The sequence below is a fragment of the Leucoraja erinacea genome, chromosome 8 (genome assembly GCF_028641065.1).
Source record: "Leucoraja erinacea ecotype New England chromosome 8, Leri_hhj_1, whole genome shotgun sequence".
NCBI classification, from domain to species: Eukaryota; Metazoa; Chordata; class Chondrichthyes; order Rajiformes; family Rajidae; genus Leucoraja; species Leucoraja erinaceus.
The window spans coordinates 27,225,240-27,246,646 of NC_073384.1; the positions used below are offsets into that span (position 1 = coordinate 27,225,240).

The 21,407-nt window shown below is 47.4% G+C and overlaps 1 protein-coding gene across 1 annotated transcript in view; it reads left to right on the forward strand.

Moving 5' to 3' along the window:
• The window catches only part of kif26ba (kinesin family member 26Ba), a 254,658-nt gene that overhangs the window by 182,586 nt on the left and 50,665 nt on the right, over window positions 1-21,407 (forward strand). The window contains exons 6-7 of the mRNA XM_055639279.1: window positions 18,324-18,530; window positions 19,579-19,672. Of these exons, the coding sequence (XP_055495254.1) occupies window positions 18,324-18,530; window positions 19,579-19,672 (301 nt within the window). The remainder of the gene's footprint in view (window positions 1-18,323; window positions 18,531-19,578; window positions 19,673-21,407) is intronic.

The window sequence follows — 21,407 nt, forward strand, 5'->3', positions numbered from 1 at the left end:
CTTCTTTGTTCTCCCGCGGTCGGGGGCCTCGAGCCTTTCGTTGACGGGACGATCTTGACTCCTGTAGCCGGTGGCGTTTGGGCCCTCGACGTCTGGGCGATCATCTCCTGCATCGGGGGATGTCAGCTCCTGGGTCGGGGCTTATCGAATCTCTGCGTTGTTGGGGCTCCCGACTCGGCCTCTCCCAAGACTGCAAAATCTCGATGTGAAGTCTGCAGGCCGTAGTTGGAGCAATCCCAGGCAAGGGATCGGCTCCGATGTTAAGTCCACGCCCTACGGAGGGGCTCAAAGTCAGTCCGAGGAGGCCTCCAGTTCCACGATGTTAGGCCGCAGAGCGACCGGAAATACGATCCGGAAAACAATCGCATCTCTGGCAAGATAAGAGACTGGAAAAAACGTTTCCCCCTCCCCCTCCCCCCACATAAAACAAACCGGAGAACATTTACACAAACTTTTTAAACACACTAAAAAATACCAAAATAAAGACGAAAAACAGACTGACTGTTAGCGGGGCTGCCAATCGTGCGGCGCCCCTAGTGGTAATAGGTGGTGCGCTGTAGTCTCGTTGGCGAAGAAGCTCCCAAGGCTGGTTTGGACAGTGAATCCTCTCTTAATCAACATCACATTATATAGATTGATCCCAAAACCTCCATAGCCCATTTTGAAGAAGATTGATGGTCGGGAGTCCTGTGGCTTGAAAACAAGCTATTTGACAACCACATCCACACAGACCAGTGGGCACCCGTCCATTTTAATCCCTTCTTCCAGCACGCTGCCTCTGTCCTTCTCTGTTTATTCAAGTGCTCGTCTACGCATTCATTACATGATGTTAGCAAATCTGCTTCCACCACCCTCTCAGGCTGTGCATTCCACGTACTTGCCACTCTCTGGATGAACAAGACCCCCTCAGTTCCCTCTAAATCCATTTCCGCTTCCCCTAAATCTTTGTCCTGTAATTTCATCTACCCCTGAAACAGAGAATAGTTTTCTGCAGTCTACAATGTATAAACCCGTCATAATTTAATGGGCCTCAATCATATACCTTCTTAACTCCACTGCTCCAGGGAAAGGAGAACATGCCTCTCCACTCTCCTCAATGAAAATGTTCCATCCCAGGCAACATCCTGGTGAACCTCCTCTGCACTCTCTCCAGTGGTTTCATATCATTCCCTCAGCACAATGAACAGAAAGTCACTCAGTACTCTGTGCGAGGTCACGACAATGTTTTATAAAATTGTATCTGGGCTCATTCTTATCCTTGAAGCAAATTCACAAAAGCAGATGCGCTGGTAATTTCCTCATTGTTTGCAGGAACTTGCTGTGATGCTGCATTTGTTACAATGAGACAGCGTCCGCACTTCAATAAGCTCAGCGTGGGCTGTAAGGGGCATCCAAAAGTTGTAGAAAATGCTACATGAATGCAGGACTGTCTCTTTTTCTTACTGCTTGATCAAACGTGAGGAAACGATGATGTATGGATTTCAAAGATGGGCCAGTTGGGATTATGGCTGTAACCTGGAACAGCCAAGAAAATTTGGAAATGGCGTCATTAATCTTTCTGCTAACCCTTAGCTTGCAATCTGTGTGCTCTTCGCCATATCCAAACAGCTGCTGGCAAAGTCACTCTCAATTGATGTGTCCTGTACCACACTCCTGGCTAAAGTATTCTACCACAATCCATCTCCACACAGGCTGTTTCATCCTAAACTACGAAATCATTCTTCTCTCTGAAAGTTCCAACATTGCCCTCATCTTGTAGCCAAAGGTGATGAGGTTGTTGCTAGGGAGATTAATTTAGAGTGGTGAATCTCTGGAACTCTCTGCCACAGAGGGTAGTCGAGGCCAGTTCATTGGCTATATTTAAGAGGGAGTTAGATGTGGCCCTTGTGGCTAAGGGGATCAGGGGTTGGAGAGAAGGCAGGTACGGGATACTGAGTTGGATGATCAGCCATGATCATATTGAATGGCGGTGCAGGCTCGAAGGGCCGAATGGCCTACTCCTGCACCTAATTTCTATGTTTCTATGTTCTTCAGCATTTCATGGTTTTTTTTCTTTCGGTCGATTTCCAACTCGTGGGGGAAGGATTGGAGGGACGCTGGCAGTTCTCAGCCCTCTGCAGATTCTTAAACAACCTTTGCAGAATTGTGTAAGGACTTGCTATTTCCATCCAGAGAAAGGTTGGGTCCAATGTAAGGGCACCATGTTAAGTTCTAATTATGGAGCAGCGAAAGCGGATGTCGCAGACTGGAAGAAGGGTCTTGAGTCACCTATTCCTTTACTCCAGAGTACTGCGTGACCTGCTGAGTTACTCCAGTTTTTTGTGCCTATCTTAAGTTCTAATTAGTTTAATTTAGTTTATTATTATGGTGTCCAACCGAGGTACAGTGAAAAGCTTTTTGTTGCATGCTATCCAGGCTTACTGGTTAGTGGTAACTCCCAGGGTATTGATAATGGGGGCATCAGTGATGGTCATGTCACTGAATGCCAGGGAGTGATAGTTAGATTTTCTTTTGTTTGATATTGTTATTGCCTGGCACTTGTGTGGCATGATTGTTATATGCCACTTATCAGCTCAGGACTGGACATTGTCCAGCTGTTGCTGTATTTGGTTCTGGACTGCTTCATTATCTGTAAAGTTGAGGTTTTAAAATAGTACAAAGGAGAATTTTGACAGCATTAAACAGGAATTTGAAAAATGTTGATTGGTGGTAGGCATGTGTGAGGTACAAGCAGCTGGGATCAAATGAGTCACTTGGGGGAGCAAAAATCAAAGAACTGAACTGACTCTGGTCAGGCAGCATCTGTGGGTGGAAAGACACATGACGTTTGGGTTAAAGCCCTGTCCCACGGTACGAGTTCATTCCAGGAGCACTCCCAAGTTTGCCCTGATTCGAACTCAGAGATTTACGGTAATGGCCACTCGTCGGTACTTGGGGCTCTCGTGAACTTTGCAACATGTTGAAAAATCTTCACGAGTCTTCTTGTGCTTACCTGCCGTTAGCGAGTCTTCCCGAGTACCTGCCATTAGCGTTACGAGCCGCTAAGAGACGTCCCCGAGCTCCGACGTACCCGAACATTCATTCTCCGTGCTTACCATGAGTTTGATTTTTTTTTAAACTCGGGAGAGCTCTTGGAATGAACTCCTACCGTGGGACAGGGCTGTTAGGAATTTTCTTTACACTGATTGGAGTTGGTGGGGGGGGGGGGGGGGCGAAAACTGGAAAAGAGTAGGATGGGATAAAGCCTGGCAAATGATGGGTAGATGTAGGTGAAGGGGGGGTGGGGGGGGGGGGGGGGGGGGTGGAGTGTTGATAGAGGTGAAGGAGAGAGTTGATCTATATCAATGATTTGGATGAGAATGTGCTAGGCATGATTAGTAAATATGCAAATAAAACAGTACAGCATAAGAACAGGGCCTGCAGCCCACAAACCCTGTGCCAAACATGATGCCAAGACCATCATTCACCTATCTGCATGTAACCCTTATTCCTCCATTCTCTGCATATCCATCTGTGTATCCAAACGTGTTTTAACTGCCACCAGCTTATCTGCTTCACGCTCCAGGCACTCTGTGTTAAAAAATATATATTTTTTTAAAAACTTGCCCCGCAAGTTGTGGATTTGTGGTGGAATGGAGGAGTGTTCCACATTACATCAGAATGGGGTGAAAATCTCAATGCATGCACTCAAGCCCTGGTATTTTCTACAGTTCCCCCCAACGTGTTATGATGACACTCTTAAATCCAATTCCTTCCTAATTGGGCTAGATTCTGCTACAGTTTTGGGAAGGCCAATCCCATCAGCCCCACAGGACCATTTGACGAAGAAGATAACCTACAGCTAACTCCAGTAAGGACAAGTGATGTGGTCAGTGCAGTCCATATGCCTTGATGTTGGCAAGTTGACTACTATGGTCCTTTTCATGCTCCTTCAGATACTCTGAGAACACTTGGGGATTGTTTTAAGGTTGTGAAAGACAGTCTAAATACAACTACTATTTTTCCTTCCACAGTTTCCACTGGTTAAGCCAAATAGAAATTCTGCAGAATGAAACAGTAGACATTTAGAAATAATAACCAGATATATTTTGATTCCCATTCGCCATGAGTGGATAATCTGTGGAATTGCATTCCTGTCAATTGGCAGTATGCACAGTCTAGTTTGTAAATCTATCTATCTATACATAACTAAAATTCTGATCTTGTGCTCTTCCGGTTTGCACAGTTTTTCTATTTGCGCAAAAACAGCATGCAATAGTGCTATGATTTTTCACCAGCTCACTCACCGTTCTCCTGTGCTGCGAGTGCACTAAGTTTCGTTCCGATCAGTGGTCTATTGTAAATGTTAGCATGGTTTAAAAATCTTACAAACCATGCGTGCGCAGATCGATCTCCCCTCCTGCCGGTTAGAGCAGCGCGAATTGGTCTCTTCATCTGTCACTCCCCGGGACGGACCTAAACCTTCAACATTAATATATGCAGCAGATAATTGTCCTGGGATTGAATGTCACTACTAAAGAATTAGGTAATTTGGCCCATCAAGTCTACTTCCCCATTCAATCATGACTGATCTATCTTTGCCTGACTTCTTATGAATGGTGTAGGTCAAACAATTACATGTCCATTCTACCAAAATCCAATTTGACAACACAAATGCACAGGCAGGGAATGGAGGGATATAGACTATGTCCTGGCAATTGTGCAGTATAAATTGATATCATGGTTGGCACAAATGTTATGGGCCAAAGGGTCTGTTCCTGTATAGAATTGAACGGAGCTTGCTGGTAGCGAACACTAGGCAGTGATGTTACTCTGTGATTTCAACCATAGAAACAAAGAACTGCAGATGCTGGATTGTACAAAAGATAAGCACAAAGTGCTGGAGTAACTCAGTGGCTCAGTGACCTGCTGAGTTACGGCAGCACTTTGTGACCATCTACACGGTGTCTGCAACCAATTCTGGCCAGTCCTGGTCCATTTACTCGCTGAATGCTCTATATAAAGGGTGATTTACCACTGCTCTACTCCGTAAGAGCAAGAGTTCTTGCGACATGAAGTGACTTGTGTTTGTGCCAGTTTTTCATAGATGGAACATTATTTGTGTCCTGTGGGTGAGATCTCAATTACAGACACGGCAGCGATTCAATTAAAGCAATTGCACAGTGCTTTAGAGAATCACTCTGCCCTCTTGCATTCCCATTGTCCGTCAGGGGCAGAGTGTGGGGGAAGGAGTCACAGGAACTCGATTCCCAACATTGGCTTTAATGCTGTGCCAGCACATCAATTTGGACACTGCTTTAGTTCACTAACCTCTTTAAAATAATAGCTGCTTATACTTTTGTAGTGTGCTGATAAAGAACATTTTTCATAATGAACAGGCCTTTGAGCAAGAACATTTACTGGAGCGAAGAGGCATGCATACAGGGGAGAGCATTTATCTTAGTGAAGAGTATATGTACGGGGAGAGGTTTTGTGGTGGCGAGGAAGTAGGCAAAGGGAGAGCATTAGTCATAGTGAACCAATTTAGGCAGATGGAAAGCACTTACTGTGGTGAACAGACACATGGGGAGAATATTTCTGGAGATCAGGTGCTTGCGGGGAGAGTATTTCTGGAGATCAGTTACATGTGTGGAGAGTATACAGCACGGTGGTACAGCTGTAGAGTTGCTGCAGAGATGCAGGGTGCATCATGACTACATCCTGACTACAAGTGCTGTCTATATGGAGTTTGTGGGTTCTCCCTATAACCACCTGTGTTTTCTCCAAGTGCTCTGCTTTTCTCCCACAATGTAAAGGTGTGCAGGTTTGTAGGTTAATTGGCTTCTATAACTTGTCCCCAGTGTGTAGGATAGAACTAGTGTCTGGGTGATCGCTGGTTGGCACGGACTCAGTGGACCATATGGACTGTTTCCACGCTGTATCTCTAAACTAAACTAAACAAAACTAAACTCAAGTATTTATGGGGAACAGGCAAATGTGGGGAGAGTGTTTGCTGAGACAGGTGCACGTGGGAGTATTTGTGGAATGCAGGTACATGTGGGGAGAGCATTGAGGGTAATTGGGCATAGAAAGAGCCATCTGTGGCATCCTGAGTAGGAACTGAAATGTGCTTCCCATTTGTGGAAGGCAGTTTCTTGAACCTAATGGGATTTAATATTCAGGCAGTGAATATTCCTTCAGCTGAGTCGGCAGAATTGTAACACCTCCTTCTGTTCCCACACTGAGAACCGACTGTTGATGGTAATTCCCTGTATTTGAACTTCTTGCCTTCTACTAACCTCTGAACGTCAGGCTGCAGTGAAGCTGCATTCAGGCATTAGTTTAGGGGGCAGGTGGATGTGGTCTTACATTAGTATGAGTGTTTGCTGTATAGTGCCTTTCTATCAAATCAGATCCTCTCCTCCACCTAAGATCAAGTCATTGCAGCCCCAGTCAAAATCATTTCCTATCAAATGGCATTGTGAACCGGAGCAGGTGTAGATTTTAACTACAAAATCACTCCTGCATTCAATGATGAGAATTCCAGAAACTGGTTACTCTTATCGTTTTTTTGGGACAGTGATGATCACAAAGTGCTTGCGTATATTTTGTGGAGTTCCTTCTCCCGCCACCCGCTTCACTTTCGGCTGCAAATTCCATCCTGTCTCCAAGTTCAGTTCAGTTCAGTTTTATTTGACATATGTAGGTTAACACAGGGTCAACGGTACAATGAAATGTTTTTGACAAGACAATGGGTCACCTCAGCAATGATATTACAAGGAAAAAATTAAGGTAAAAAAAAGATAAGATAAAAGTGACATTGGTAGGTAAAAGACAATAATAAATAAAATAATCAACATATATGATGTGTTTATGGTATGGTACACGGTATGGTACAGCAGCTGCACTGCTGCGGACAGGAAGGCACTACAACGGGTGGTGAAAACCGCGCAGCACATCATCGGTGCCCCGCTTCCTGCCATGGATGCCCTCCAACGAAAACGGTGTCTGAGATGGGCTGGGAAGACCCCTCACACCCCAACCATGGACTGTTTGCCCTCCTCCCATCAGGGAGGCGGTACAGGAGCCTCAGGTCATGTACTAGTAGGATGAGGAACAGCTTCTACAATAACACAATTACACTGCTGAACTCGGAGTCCCGCCGATAGATTTCTCTGGTCCCTCCGTCCCCATTGTTTAATTATTCTGTATTTCTTGATTATTCTGTATCTTCTCTCTTTCTATTTTTTTTAATCTCTTTATGTACAACTACTACGGACTGACGCAAAACTGCATTTCGTTGTACTCATACTTGTATTTGTGCGACGACATTAAAGTTGAATTGAATTGAATTGAATTGAATGAGTTCAGAAGCCTGATGGCATGATGATAAAAACTGTTCTTAAGTCTGGTGGTGCGTGCAGCCATGCTCCTATATTGTCTGCCTGATGGCAACAAGAACAGCCTGCGTGCTGGGTGGCTGTGGTCCTTGATTATGCTGTGTGCCTTCCACAGGCACCACCTGTGGAAAATGTCCTGAATGACCGGGAGACAGTTGCCAGTGATGTGATGTGCCGCCTTCACCACTCTCTGTAGTGATTTGCGGCTGTGGGCAGAACAGTTCCCGTACCAGACTGTGATGCAGCCCGTCAGCAGACTCTCGATGCTGCATCTGTAGAAGTTTGTGAGGATGCTGGCATTCATGCCAAACTTCCTCAGTCTTCTCAGGAAAAAAAGAGCCGCTGGCGGGCTTTCTTAGTTATTGTGTCCGTGTGCAGTGTCCAAGTGAGGTCCTCGGTGATGTGCACACTGAGGAACTTGAAGCTGCTGACCCTTTCAGCCTCAGCATCATCGATGTGGATGGGGAGGTGACCACTCCCCTGCTGTCTCCTGTAGTCCACAATCATCTCTTTAGTTTTGCTGACATTGAGAGAGAGATTATTTTCCTGGCACCAGCTGTTTAGTGTCTTTACCTCCTCTCTATAGGTCATCTCATTATTGTCTGTGATGAGGCCCAGGACGGTTGTGTCGTCAGCAAACTTTAAGATGATGTTGGAGCTGTGCTTAGCAGTACAGTCATGCATGAACAGGAGAGGAGAGGACTGAGCACACAGCCCTGTGGTGCGCCTGTGTTGAGGATCAGTGAGGAAGAGGTGTGGCTGCCAATTCTCACCACCTGGGGCCTGCCCGTCAGGAAGTCGAATATCCAGCCGCAGATGGAGGTCTCCAGTCCAAAATCTAGGAGCTTGGGGATGGGTTTTGAGGGAATGATAGTGTTGAATGCCGAGCTGTAGTCAATGAAGAGCATTCTCACATATGTATTCCCTTTGTCCAGGTGGGTGAGCGCAGTGTGAGTTGCTATGGCGATGGCATTGTCCGTGGCCCTGTTTGGTCTATACGCAAACTGAAGAGGGTCCAAGATGTCGGGGAGAGAGGAGCAGATGTGAGTTTTGACTACTCGCTCAAAGCACTTCATGATGACTGATGTCAGTGCGACAGGACGGTAGTCATTTAAACAGGAGATTAATGGTTTCTTTGGAACAGGATCAATGATGGATGCTTTGAAGGGGGTGGGAACCACAGACTAACTCAGGGAGAGGTTGACGATGTTGATGAACACCTCTGTCAGTTGATCAGCGCACGCCCTGAGAGCCAGCCCTGGAATACCATCCGGCCCTGGAGCTTTGTTGTCATTGACCTTTTTGAAGGACCGCCTCACGTCTGCCGTTTGTAGGGTCGCTGAGGTAGTTCCCCCTGCAAACCTGTGGATTCATGGTGTGCGCTGAGTTATCTGCACCGAACCAGGCATCGAAGGTGTTAAGCTCGTCTGGGAGGGAACCGGTAGGCTGGACAGTTGTAATCCGTGATACAATGTAATCCACTCCACATGCGTCTGGGGTCAGAGCGGTAGTAGTTAGATTCCACTTGGTCACTGTAGACTCTCTTGGCTTTCCTTATGGACTTCCGTATTTCATATCTAGCTGCTTTGTAGGCGTTGGGGTCCCCTGAGTTGAAGGCAGTGGTCCGTGCTTTGAGTTTGGCACAAATTTCCCCTCTGACCCAGGGTTTCTGATTTGGGTAAGTGCAGATGGTGGCTTTTGGAACAACATCATCGATGCACTTACTTATGTAGCCTAAGACAGAGACTGTGTATTCGTTGATGCTGCCTTCTGCTGCATCCTCAAACATCTGCCAGTCAGTTTTGTCAAAGCAGTCCTGCAAGACCTCATCAGCCTCATTGTTCCATTTGTAAATGTCCCTGTAAACCGGTTTTTCCTGTTTTAGTTGATGCTTGTATGCAGGGCCGGCCTTAGGAGGTGCGGGGCCCAATTGGGAACAATTTTGGTGAGCCCGTGGTTCCCAGCCAAGGTCTGTAGAATCATACAAAAATATAAATAAAGTCTATTATAGACTTTATATCTCTATGGTAGAATGGAAAGTAATCAAAATGTGCGCTTAAAAAGTGCCTGCGAGTTAATGGACCAAACAGATCTAAGCTACATTTTAATGTAAAATCACATATATGTAAGCCTAGAATTTACAAACAAAATATGTGGATCACGTCTGAAAAGAACATAGTTACAATACCACTTGTTTTTTGGGCTTCAGCCCAATCCTATCCTTTGGGCTTCTACCCAAGCTAAACATGGGGGGGGGGGGGGGGGGGGGGGGGGTGGGTGGTGGTGGTGGTGTGTGTGTGTGTGTGTGTGTGTGTGTGTGTGTGTGATCCTCTTCCCCCCCCACCCACCCCCCCCCCGTCACAGACATGGAGCGATCGCCGGCCCGACATTTGACGGACATGCTGTGTTTGTTTGGCGGAGTCTAGGGGAGAAGCGCCGGTCACCAAGAGCGAATTAACGTGCGGACAGACAGACAAAAACAACGATCATGGAGCGGAATAGGTGACCAAAGATCTTTGTAGGTGACTTTTCGGGTTGAGACCCTTCTTCAGACTGAGTCAGGGAAAAGAGCAGAAAAAGATATAGACTGTACTAAGGACAAATGAATGGAAGATAAGCCTGTATCTCCCATTTCCCTTTCCCATGACTGTCAGTCTGCAGAAGGGTCTCGACCCGAAATGTCTACCAATGCCGCTCTATGATCGTTGCTTTTGGCCGTCTGTCCGCGCGTTCGCACGCTCTTGGTGCCGACGCTGCTCCCCTCATGGCAGCTATTGAAAAAGTCGACCCAAAATATCACCTATTTCATCCTATTATCACCTAGTCCTCTCCAGAGGTGCAGCCTGATCCGCTGATTTACTCCAGCCTTTTGTGTCTGTCTTCGGCTTAAACCAGTATCTGCAGTTCCTCCCTGTACAAGGTATGTGCCGTTTAAAAAGGAAATTATAAAAAACTTTTAAAAAATTTAAAAACACCTAAACTGTTCCCCCGCAACGCTGCGAGAGGCATAACTGAAGTCGGGTCGGGGTTACTGAAATGACGGAGGTTACGCTCCGGTGCGTACTACGCGTCAGTTCATTGTATTTCGCAGGAGTGGACCATCTTGCGCGCTATAAGATCTTTGCTCCAATTTGATTACTCTAGCGCGGGGCCCCCTTAGGCACGGGGCCCAATTGGGATCAATCGGTCCAATCGTCTAAAGGCCGGCCCTGCTTGTATGCAGGCAGCAGTAGGATGGAACAGTGGTCTGCCTTCCCAAAAGCAGGGCGGGGGATGGGCTTGTAGCAGTCTCTGAATGGGTTGTAACAGTGGTCTAGGGTCTGCTCTCCCCTGGTGGGAAAAGTGATATATTGGTAATATTTTGGGAGAACCTTCTTCATGTTGGCTCTGTTGAAATCTCCCAGAACAATGACCGCAGACTCAGGGTGGGAGTTCTCCAGATCATTTACAGTCCTATACTGTTCGTCCAGGGCTAGGGATTTATCACCCTGTGGGGGGATGTAAACAGCTGTAAGGAGGACTGAGCTGAACTCTCTCGGGAGGTAGAAAGGTCTAGCTTTAATCAATGATCAGCAGCTCCAGAACCGGGGAGCAGTGAATAGTTACAACGCAGACATCCGTGGCCCACAAAGAGTTAACAATAAAGCATACTCCCCCTCCTTTCGACTTGCCTGATTCCTTCGTTCTGTCTTGTCGGTAGACGGAAAAACTCTCCGGAGTTACGGCACAGTCGGATACGCTGATCTCCAGCCACGTCTCTGTGAACGCCAGAACACAGTAGTTCTTAATGTCCCGTGCCGTGCCTGTTCGATCCGTGTGCGCAACTCGTCCAGTTTGTTGTCCACGGATTGCACATTCGCTAGCAGGATGCTGGGCAGAGGAGGTTTGTTGTTTCTTCGCTGGCCTGCACAGAATGCCGCCATGCTTCCCTCTCTTTGCTTTCCTCTGCCGCCACCATGCTGGTAAGCAAAGCACCCAGGGGAGGCTGTCGTCCGTGATATCAATAACCGGCTTAAATTTCCCGTTGGCTGACTTTCTTACCTCCAAAGTGATTTTCGATCATACTGAATGCGTGAAAGAGCAGTATGTACAAAAAGAACAAGTATTAAAAAATAAATACACACAAATTTACTGAGATGACTCTGAGCTCTCGTCAGTGCAGCCATCAACACGGCGCACCAAGCACATCTTTGCAGTCGTAGCTCTGAGCTCCAAAGCCATTGATTTCCCACCCCTTTGGGAATGTGCCTGTGGTTTGGTGGCCCGGCAACAAGGTGTAGGTGGAGTTGAAAGGGTGAGCTTGTAGCGCAGCTGGCTGACGGCTGCCGCACAACGCCGGAGACCTAGGTTCAAACCTGACCTCAGGTGCTGTCTACGTGGAGTTTGCACATTCTCTCTGTGATCCTATTGGTTTCCTCTGGCATTCCAGTTTCCATCCATATCCCAAAGATGTGTGGGTTTGTAAGTTAATTGGCTTCTGGAAATTGTCCCTAGTGTATCGGATACATAAAATCCTATCTAGAAATTGCCCCTCGTGTGTTGGGAGTGGATGCAAAAGTGGGATAGCATAGCATTAATCTGAACGGATGATCGATGACTCATGGGCTGAAGGGTCTTTTTTCTGCATCTCTCAATCTTTTGAATCACCCTCTGGGCCACGGGAATCCTCTGCGATTTCTCCGAGTGAAACGCTGAGGGGCCTATGCTTACTGTAGGTGGCGGCTAATGTGCCAGCACACATCACCCGCATCCAGTCCTCTGGAGCCTTAAACGTGATGCTGCACACAGCCTCTGCGGGGAGTAATGATGAGTAATTGCTTGGCCGAGTCTTCATTAACCTTCAATAAGCCTGGTCCCACAGTCGATTAATTGCGAGTGGGCTGATAGAGTCGTGTGATGGCTGAGTGGCTGCTTCATCACTCCTGTCGCTCGTGAACCTCGTGCTCCCGCGGGGAAGGGCACGGGGATTGATGGACGAGCACTGAACCGCAGAGAGCTGTGGCAGACAGCGGTCGGCCACCCTAAACGAGGCCACACAAATCACCCTGAAGTGAAACATGCTGGGAGTGAGCAGATCGACAGCTAAATATGTGGCTGGTCCTTGTACCGCAAAATGGGTGAGGGTAGGCCAATGAAGAGGCTGCGCGATAGGGAGGCAATAACCTGTATTTCTGCGGCCTCTTCCTTCTGGGGAAGAAGTTATTCTTGAATGTGGTGGTGGTACATGCTTTTATACCTTCATCCTGACAGGAGAGGGGAGAATACTGTGGCGTCAATGTGGTTTGACCAGGAAACATTGTTGGTGACATATAAGGGGCAGCACAGTGGTGCAGCTGGTTGAACTGCTGCCTTGGAGCGCCAGGGACCCGGGTTCGATCCTGACGTCTGGTGCCATCTGAGTGGAGTTTGCAAATTTTCCCTGTGACCATGTGGATTTCCTTTAAGTGCTCCTCGCCCATCCCAAAGGTGTGGGTGGGTAGGTTAATTGGCCTCTCTAAATTGTCCCTAGTGTGTAATAATAATAATAATAATAATAATAATATATTTTATTGTCATTGCACATAAGCGCAACGAGATTTGGTATGCAGCTTCCATCCGATGTCATAACATAAATAACTAATGAAATTTAGATTTAGATTTAGATACCCCGAGAACATGGATTGTAAAAAGAACAGTAAAATAGTCAAAACAGGGAGTGGATGCGAAAGCAGGATAACATAGAACTAGTCTGAATGGGTGATTGTTGTTCGGAGTAGACTCTGTGGGTGACGGGCCTGTTTCTCTGCTGTGTCTCTATACTAAAAACATGAAGCTCTTGACGATCTCCACTTTGGCACCATTGATGCAGACTACTGGGGCATGTACTCCACCCATCTTCCTGAAGTCTATGACCAGCTCCTGTGATTTGCTAACATTGAGGGAGAGGTCGTTGTGTTATCAACATGATCCTAATTTCCTTTGAGAGTTCTGCAACATCCTCTCTCGGGGCGCCCCCTCTGCAATTCCTCCTGCTCTATATCTCTCTATATCACCATCTATATCTCTAGCTTCCGTTTCCCCTGACTCTCAGTCTGAAGAATGGTCTCAGCCCAAAACATCACCTATTCCTTTTCTCCAGAGATGCCGTCTGACCCGCTGAGTTACTCCAGCCTTTTTCTCTATCTCCTTATCTCTTCTGTGTACACTGGCTCGGCATTATTTGAGATTACTTCCACATTGCATCTCCGCATTTCCCACCTCCTGGTGTAATTTGCCAAAGGCACATCTCAGGTGTACCCTGTTGTCACATGCTGAGGATGTGGGAACACATTCCAAATGCCAGTGCACGGTTTTACCAGCAGCTGAAGTCTGTCTGTTGTTTAGCAATGCCCCGCGAGGTCGCCTTTTTGTCAGTGTTCTGTATCGTGCCCCTTAATTTTCAGTGCATTTGTCCATCTTGGTAGTAAAGCACAAGCTGCAGTATTTGGTTTGCAGTGTGAATGCAACTTGATTCAGTCGGCAGAATGTCACAAAATTCATCCTTAAATTCAGGAAACTGGGGAATAAAGAACTCATTGAAAACGTGCCAACAACAAAAAATAATGTGGCATGTGTTCTCGGTTACTGGCCTATCTGTCGCCTTAGATATTAAAATGATTGGATGATGGAGACTGTAGCACAGTGCTCACCAGATGCAAAGAAATTCTAAAATGAGTCAGTGTGCCAGAAGTTGTCCACAACACAGGATTCCCTCAGATGGTACCTGTTGTATCACAGGGTGTCCTGGGTTCTGCAAACAACAATGGCTCTTGCTAATGGACTCTGGATGCAAATGACACTGGACCTCCCACTGGCCACACTGGCTCTCCCACCGGCCACACTGGCTCTGCCCCTGGCCACACTGGCCCACTGGCCACACTGGCCCCCTGGCCACACTGGCTCTCCCACTGGCCACACTGGCTCTCCCACTGGCCACACTGGCTCTCCCACCGGCCACGCTGGCTCTCCCACTGGCCACACTGGCTCTCCCACTGGCCACACTGGCCTCCCACACTGGCTCTCCCACTGGCCCACTGGCCACACTGGCTCTCCCACTGGCCACACTGGCTCTCCCACTGCCGGCCACACACTGGCTCTCCCACTGGCCACACTGGCTCTGCCCCTGGCCACACTGGCTCTCCCACTGGCCACGCTGGCTCTCCCACTGGCCACACTGGCTCTCCCACTGGCCACGCCGGGTCTCACTCACCACGCCGCGTCTCTCAGTGGCTACACTGGATCTCTCACTGTCCCACAGGCCACTGTGTCTCAGTGGCTACACTGGATCTCTCACTGCCACACTGGGTCTTCCCCTGGCCCCCCTGGGGTCATGCTGATGACTTGGGGCATTCGCACACGGTGCCAAGTCTGTTTCAGGTGACACAGGCTCTGTGGCAGATGACGAAAGGGTATTCCTGAAACAACACAACTTTCCCTGGCAACTCTCCATGGCCCCAGATTGGCACCTGACCCACCTCTCTCTGATGACAGTATTTCCCTCACAGACCATACGACTCCTGGTGCCGTGGCTATTGATATAACAGCTGAGGAGTGTCAAGTTATGACTCGAACATTGTGCCCACGTGTAGTCTTGTCTTCGACTATTTATTCCTCCATCGGTTGACCCAGTTGCCCAGGTTTCTGAACAGTGCTCCTTGCCAAGATTCTGTAACTGAGATGGCAGGAACACAGCTTAACTCCCTAGCATCTAGCTTCCGATCAAAGGGTTATGCTGAGGTAGATGCTGTGTCCACAAGGGATGATAGAAGGGAGGCAATCACTTTGAACAAAGCCTATTCAAGGCATGCCAGTTATACTGTGATTGGATGCTTGGGTGCTGTTTCACATTATGAGAGTTTCACACTGATGAGTAGCCGATCTGTGTATAATTCCGTCTGAGTGAGCAGAAATTAAACACTTCAAATCCCTTTTATGTGTAACAATAGGACAAGCGTTGTAATCATTGCTTCCAGCTGCTTTCTTGTGAAGTGACTGTTGATCTCCTCACCTTGTCTGTGCAACCGACCAGTGGGACCCGAAGCTGAACAATGACCCATGACATGTCACAGGGACAGAACCAGGCTTAAACTAGGAGCTGGGAAATTACTGAGCAACAGCTTGTTTGGAGGTAGGGTTTAAGGTGGTGGGAGATATGGGTGGACTCTGTGGGAGAGGGAGATGGAGAGATTTGGGAGAGGTATCCCTGAGCGTATGGATTGAGGTGACTGAAGGACCAGGTGCCAACAGATTGTTGGATGGAGAGGAAGAGGACAGTCTGTAAATCCAAGCCTTTGACCTTCTGTAACTACGCGACTCGGCCTGCCCTTCACCCACATTCTTTGGAACGTGTCCCTCCTTTTCTTCTCAGTCTGAAGAAGGGTCTTGATTCGAAACGTCACCCATTTCTTCCATCCAGAGATGCTGCCTGTCCCGCTGAGTTACTCCATCATTTGGCGTATATCTTCCACAGGTGCTGTCTGACCTGATGAGTTCTTCCAGCACTTTGTTTATTGTAATGGATATTGTAGTCCATACACAAACCGCAGGCAGAAGGATCAGAGATGACGTGCATCCACTCTGGTTTTGTGGCTGACGGTATCAATGGCAGCGGGTGGGTGTGCTGTTTGTGAGGTGCTGTGCCCCTTCCACTGTTTACAAGGCGTTGTGTGCTACTGGTGTATGACCTCCTGGTTCTCAATACAAATCCGAGTGCTCCTTCTCCACATGAATGGTCATGAACCAGGGGATTCAAAGAACATACCGTAGCGATGCAGCATTTCATCAGAAAGGCTCTGAGCACATCCCTGGATTCTTTCCTCTGTCTGCTGGGTAATCTCTTCCCAGACAGACAACAGAATGTCCAGTGTCAGGCATTTGAATGACATTGCCTATCCAACAGCGCTGATTTGCACTTTATCTGCATTTTCTCTGTAGCTACATCGCAGGAAGGAATGGTGCCAGTTGGCTGTAAACAGTGCTCCCCTTCCCTCCTCCCTCCGAACTTGTACACATGAATGTGGCTGGTAATTGTAACTGGTTCCTTTTAAGCTATTTAGATCAGTATATAAATCCAGGGTCTGAAAAAGGCAAATGGACAACAGGAAGTGGAGCATGAAGAAGCCGTTTTTAATCTTCTCAATTAATTTCTTGGCTCGATCTTTGCAGTGAATCAGAGCTGTGTACTATTTAATGCCAGAGCTTTGACAGAGTTTCCAGAGCGGCACAGTGGCACACCAGTAGAGTTGCTGCCTAACAGCGCCAGAGACCGTGGTTAGATCCTGACTACAGGTGCTGTCTGTATGGAGTTTGCATGTTCTCCCTGCCGCCACGCGGGTTTTCTCCGGGTGCTGCAGTTTCATCCCACACTCAAAAGACGTAGAAGTTTGTAGGTTAATTGGCTTTGGTAAATAAATTGTAAATTGTCCTTAGTGTGTAGGATAGCGTTAGCATATGGGGTGACCGCTGGTTGGCACAGACTCGAGAGCCAAAGGGAATCCTTCCGCACTGTATCTAAAGTTTAGTCTCAAGTTTCCTCAATTTTGTGCCATTTGATTTGATGACACTTCCTGGACCTCTTTCCCACAGGTATTTCTTCCTTGCTGATTTTTCCCATTGTTTTATTTTTTTCGTTTCTTTCTCCTGAAAGAAAGTTTTGGATTTAGAGGAAACTTTCGCAACCAGCGAGGTCAATTTTACATGGAACATGCAGTGGCCAAGTTGTCCATTGCCCATTTCTGCGCTGTTGTCAATTGGTAATAATTCATTGACTCCTGCTGGTTTTAGCTTTTCAGCTTCATTCTCCCCCTGGATTTTGGTCTGTGCCATCTCCTGGTTTTTAATTCGGGAGAGTTTTAAACCAGGATGGGGCGCAGTGATTGCCAACAACTTGGTTGGAAAATGGGCTTGAATACAGTGCACGGCCCGGTAGAATGAATAGGAAAGAACTGCAAATGCTGGTTTAAATCGAAGGTAGACACCAAATGCTGGAGTAAATCAGCGGGACAGGCAGCTACTTTGGAGAGAAGGAATGTTCAAGTTCAAGTTCAAGTAAGTTTATTGTCATGTGTCCCTGGTAGGACAATGAAATTCTTACTTTGCTTCAGCACAACAGAATATAGTAGCATTTACTACAAAACAGATCAGTGTGTCCATATACCATTATATAAATATATACACACATGAATAAATAAACTGATAAAGTGCAAATAACAGATAATGGGCTATTAGAGTTCAGAGTTTTGTCCAAGCCAAGTATAATAGCCTGATGGCTGTGGGGAAGTAGCTATTCCTGAACCTGGTCATTGCGGTCTTCAGGCTCCTGTACCTTCTACCTGAAGGTAGCAGGGAGATGAGTGTGTGGCCAGGATGGTGTGGGTCTTTGATGATACTGCCAGCCTTTTTGAGGTAGCGACTGCGATAGATCCCCTCAATGGAAGGGAGGTCAAAGCCGATGATGGCCTGGGCAGTGTTTACTACTTTTTGTAGTCTTTTCCTCTCCAGGGCGCTCAAGTTGCCGAACCAGGCCACGATGCAACCGGTCAGCATGCTCTCTACAGTGCACCTGTCAAGACCCTCCTTCAGACCGTCTGAAGAAGGGGCTTGACGCGAAACGTCATCCATTCCTTCTCTCCAGAGATGCTGCCTGTCCCGCTGAGTTACTCCAGCATTTTGTGTCTACCTGTAGAATGAATGGTCTGCTGGAATAAATACTGTGGCGGATGTACGCTGTCACTTGTTCCCACTGACACGAGATTTCGGTGAAACTGAAGTTTGTAAGTGAATGCAATGGGCCAGGGCTACCTCATGTCGTGTGCATGTCTGAAGACAGATTTTGGCCCCAGGTGATTCAGTCAGTAAAGTGTGCTTAAGATGAAAGGTCATAGGCGAGGTGTGCAGAACATTAACACCTGTTCCTCCTCTCCTCAGGTAAAGGTCATGCTGCGCATCTGTCCAGCCTCGGTGGGGGACTTGTCCGAATCGAGCTGCTTCTTTAAAGTGGACCCTCGTAAGAAGCAGATCACTCTGTACGACCCTCCGGTTAACGGGCTGCAGAACTCCTCCCAGAAGAGGGGCTGCCTGGTGCCGCCAAAGATGTTCGCCTTCGATGCCGTATTCCCACAGGACTCTTCACAGGTCAGTGGCTTTGTAGTCTCCCTCTGTTGCAGCCGGCCCAGGGAAAGCAGCTGCCCCTCCCCAACACCAGAAACATTCCCAACACTATCCGTTCTTGCATCCTCCTACCACTGGGGCTTGTGAGACGGGTAGTTTAATGTATTGAGGCCATATACAGTGTGGCTTGGGATGCTTTTATCAGTGTCCATTACTTGGAGCAGGAGGAGGCCATTCAAGCCAGTGGCATTCAACACCAGTGGACTGGGTTCAATCCCGGCTTCCCAGGCTGTCTGTGTGGAGTTTGCACTTTTTCCCTGTGACCACGTGGTTTATCACCGGATGCTCCAATTTCCTCCCTCATCCCAAAGATGTGCAAGTTTGTAGGTTAATTGGACCACTGTAAATAGCCGCTCATGACTGGATGGATGGCAGGAGGATAGGTTACAAAGAGACACGTGGAAGTATGGGATAGAGAGGTAAGGTGGGAATAAGCTCTGGAACACCCAGGAAAGCTCTGGTTGATTGGGAATCAAGCCATCTCTGCATCATCATCATCATCATCATACGTTCAAACCTATTGAACAGCTACCCAGAGCCTAGAAGAAGGAATTCAGCAGGTCTGGCAGCATCTGTGGAGGGAAATGGACAGGCGACGTTTCGGGTCGAGACTCTTCCGTCAGAGGGGAGAAGGCTGGTGAAGAGAGGGGAGGGGAATTGAGGCAAGAACAGGGAAGTGATAGGTGAGTTCAGGAGACAAAAGGGGTACAGATGTGGAATCGGATGAGGAAGGAGGAGTGAAAGGTGAAACCGGAGGTAGTGATAGCGGCTGGAAGGGAGTGGGGTGGGGAAGAGGTTAGGTTCCTTCCACCCACTATCCCTCCCTCCAGTTTTACGTTTCACTCTGCCTCTTTATCTCTGCACTCGGAGCTCAAATCAGCGTGCGGGCACATTGGCCTGAAATGTCCTGGGGTCAGCCAAGTGTTAGATGCGGCCAGGCTGGCTACCAGTGGTTTGTCCGGCTCCTGGGGCTCTGATGTGATTCTCTGTAACTCCTCTGTTTCCTCCGCAGGCTGAGGTTTGCGCAGGGACTGTAGCGGAGGTCATCCAGTCCGTGGTGAACGGGGCAGATGGCTGCGTGTTCTGCTTTGGCCACACCAAACTAGGTTGGTGTCAGCTCTCGGGAGAGACCGCGGGCGAACAGTCTCCCACGCACTCCATACAACCTGGCTAAATCCGTTAGCAATAGCACCGGGCTTGGCGAAACCCTAACCCCACCCACTCGCTGATCAAGGGCACGACTAGTTAATAGCACACCATATTAATGATATTTACAGGAGACTCTCCACACTAATTAGCACTGCTCGGGTAGCCACTGCTTAGTGTCGGCTTGAGGCATCTTGAGATTCCCCTTCAATCCACATTTGCTGGCACATTGGCGCAACAGTAGAGTTGTTGCCTTACAGCGCCAGAGACCCAGGTTCGATCCTGACTGCCGATGCTGTCTATATGGAGTTTGAACATCTCTGGCACAGCCCTTACTGGAATCAGCTATTAACAAACGAGCAGCATGTTGTCTGGATTCCCATGCGATTCACATGCTTTTTTTTTATTGTATTTATTACACACCTTCCTAAATTATTGTGCTTTAGTTATGGAGAAGGTTTGGAAGGCTGGGCTTCATTTCCTTGGTGTAAAGGGAGGTTAAGGTTCGAAATATATAAGATTGTGAGAAGCATAGTGGGGTAGATAGTCAATTTTTCCCCATGGTGGAGGATTTCAAATACAAGAAGGCATATGTCTGAGGGGAGAGGAATGTAGTTTCACAAGGATATTAAGGACATGTTTTTTACACAGAGAATGGCTCATATCTTGAATGCAAGAAGGAGATAAATGGAATCAGGTATAATTACTTTGTTGAGGAGATATTTATGCAAGGACTTGAAATAGGCAAAAATAGAAAGGCCCTAATATGGGCAAATGGGATTAAAGTGTTAGGACACAAAGTTGGGTATGGTCCTGTTTCTGTGCTGTGTAGCTTTATGACTATGATCTTCCCTCATCTTTATATGTAATTGAACAGTGTTTTATTGGGAGTGGAGTGGGTGGGCCTTTATCTTTCTTGGGAAGGTCATGGAAGGTTTCTGGAAGGAAAGGTCCTTTCCTATTTTTTTCCCCCCCATTTTTACCCTTCATTTGGACCTCTAACATTGTTTGTTCGATGCATTTCCTACTAAATGAAAGTGTTGGAAATCAGCATCAGAAGTAGTAAATTAAACTGTGTAGGAAGAAACTGCAGATGCTGGTTTAAACCGAAGACAGACACAAAAAGCTGGAGTAACTCAGCGGGACAGGCAGCATCTCCAGAGAGAAGGAATGGGTGACGTTTCTGGTTGAGACTCGAGACCCTTCTTCAGACTGAAAGTCACAGGAAATGACTTTTCCAGACCGGGATTTTCAGTCTGAAGAAGGGTCTCGACCCGAGACGTCACCCATTCCTTCTCTCCAGAGACGCTGCCTGTCCTGACTTGTTACTCCAGCTTTTTAATTTGCTGAAGATAGACATATCAGTTTGAAAGGCATTGAAGTGTTGAGAGTTGGGCAATGTTCCTCATTTCCCATTCTTTCCCCTAGCAGCTCTGATCTTGACTTGGAGTCGGTCATGTTATCAGGGTCAACTACCAAGTGTTAATGTCACCATGTGCTGGGACACCATACTCAGGAAGGTCCGTACATCGATCCCTGTAATATGTGCTCCAAGGAAACATTCCATCCATTATCTCAAAAGCAGGACTGAGACTCTACATCAATACGCAAAGAAACATTCCTACCTGTATTAAATCGATGCATCAGAAGACCATCTTGAAATAATTATTGGTCCCTTTTTCAAAACCCATAAAA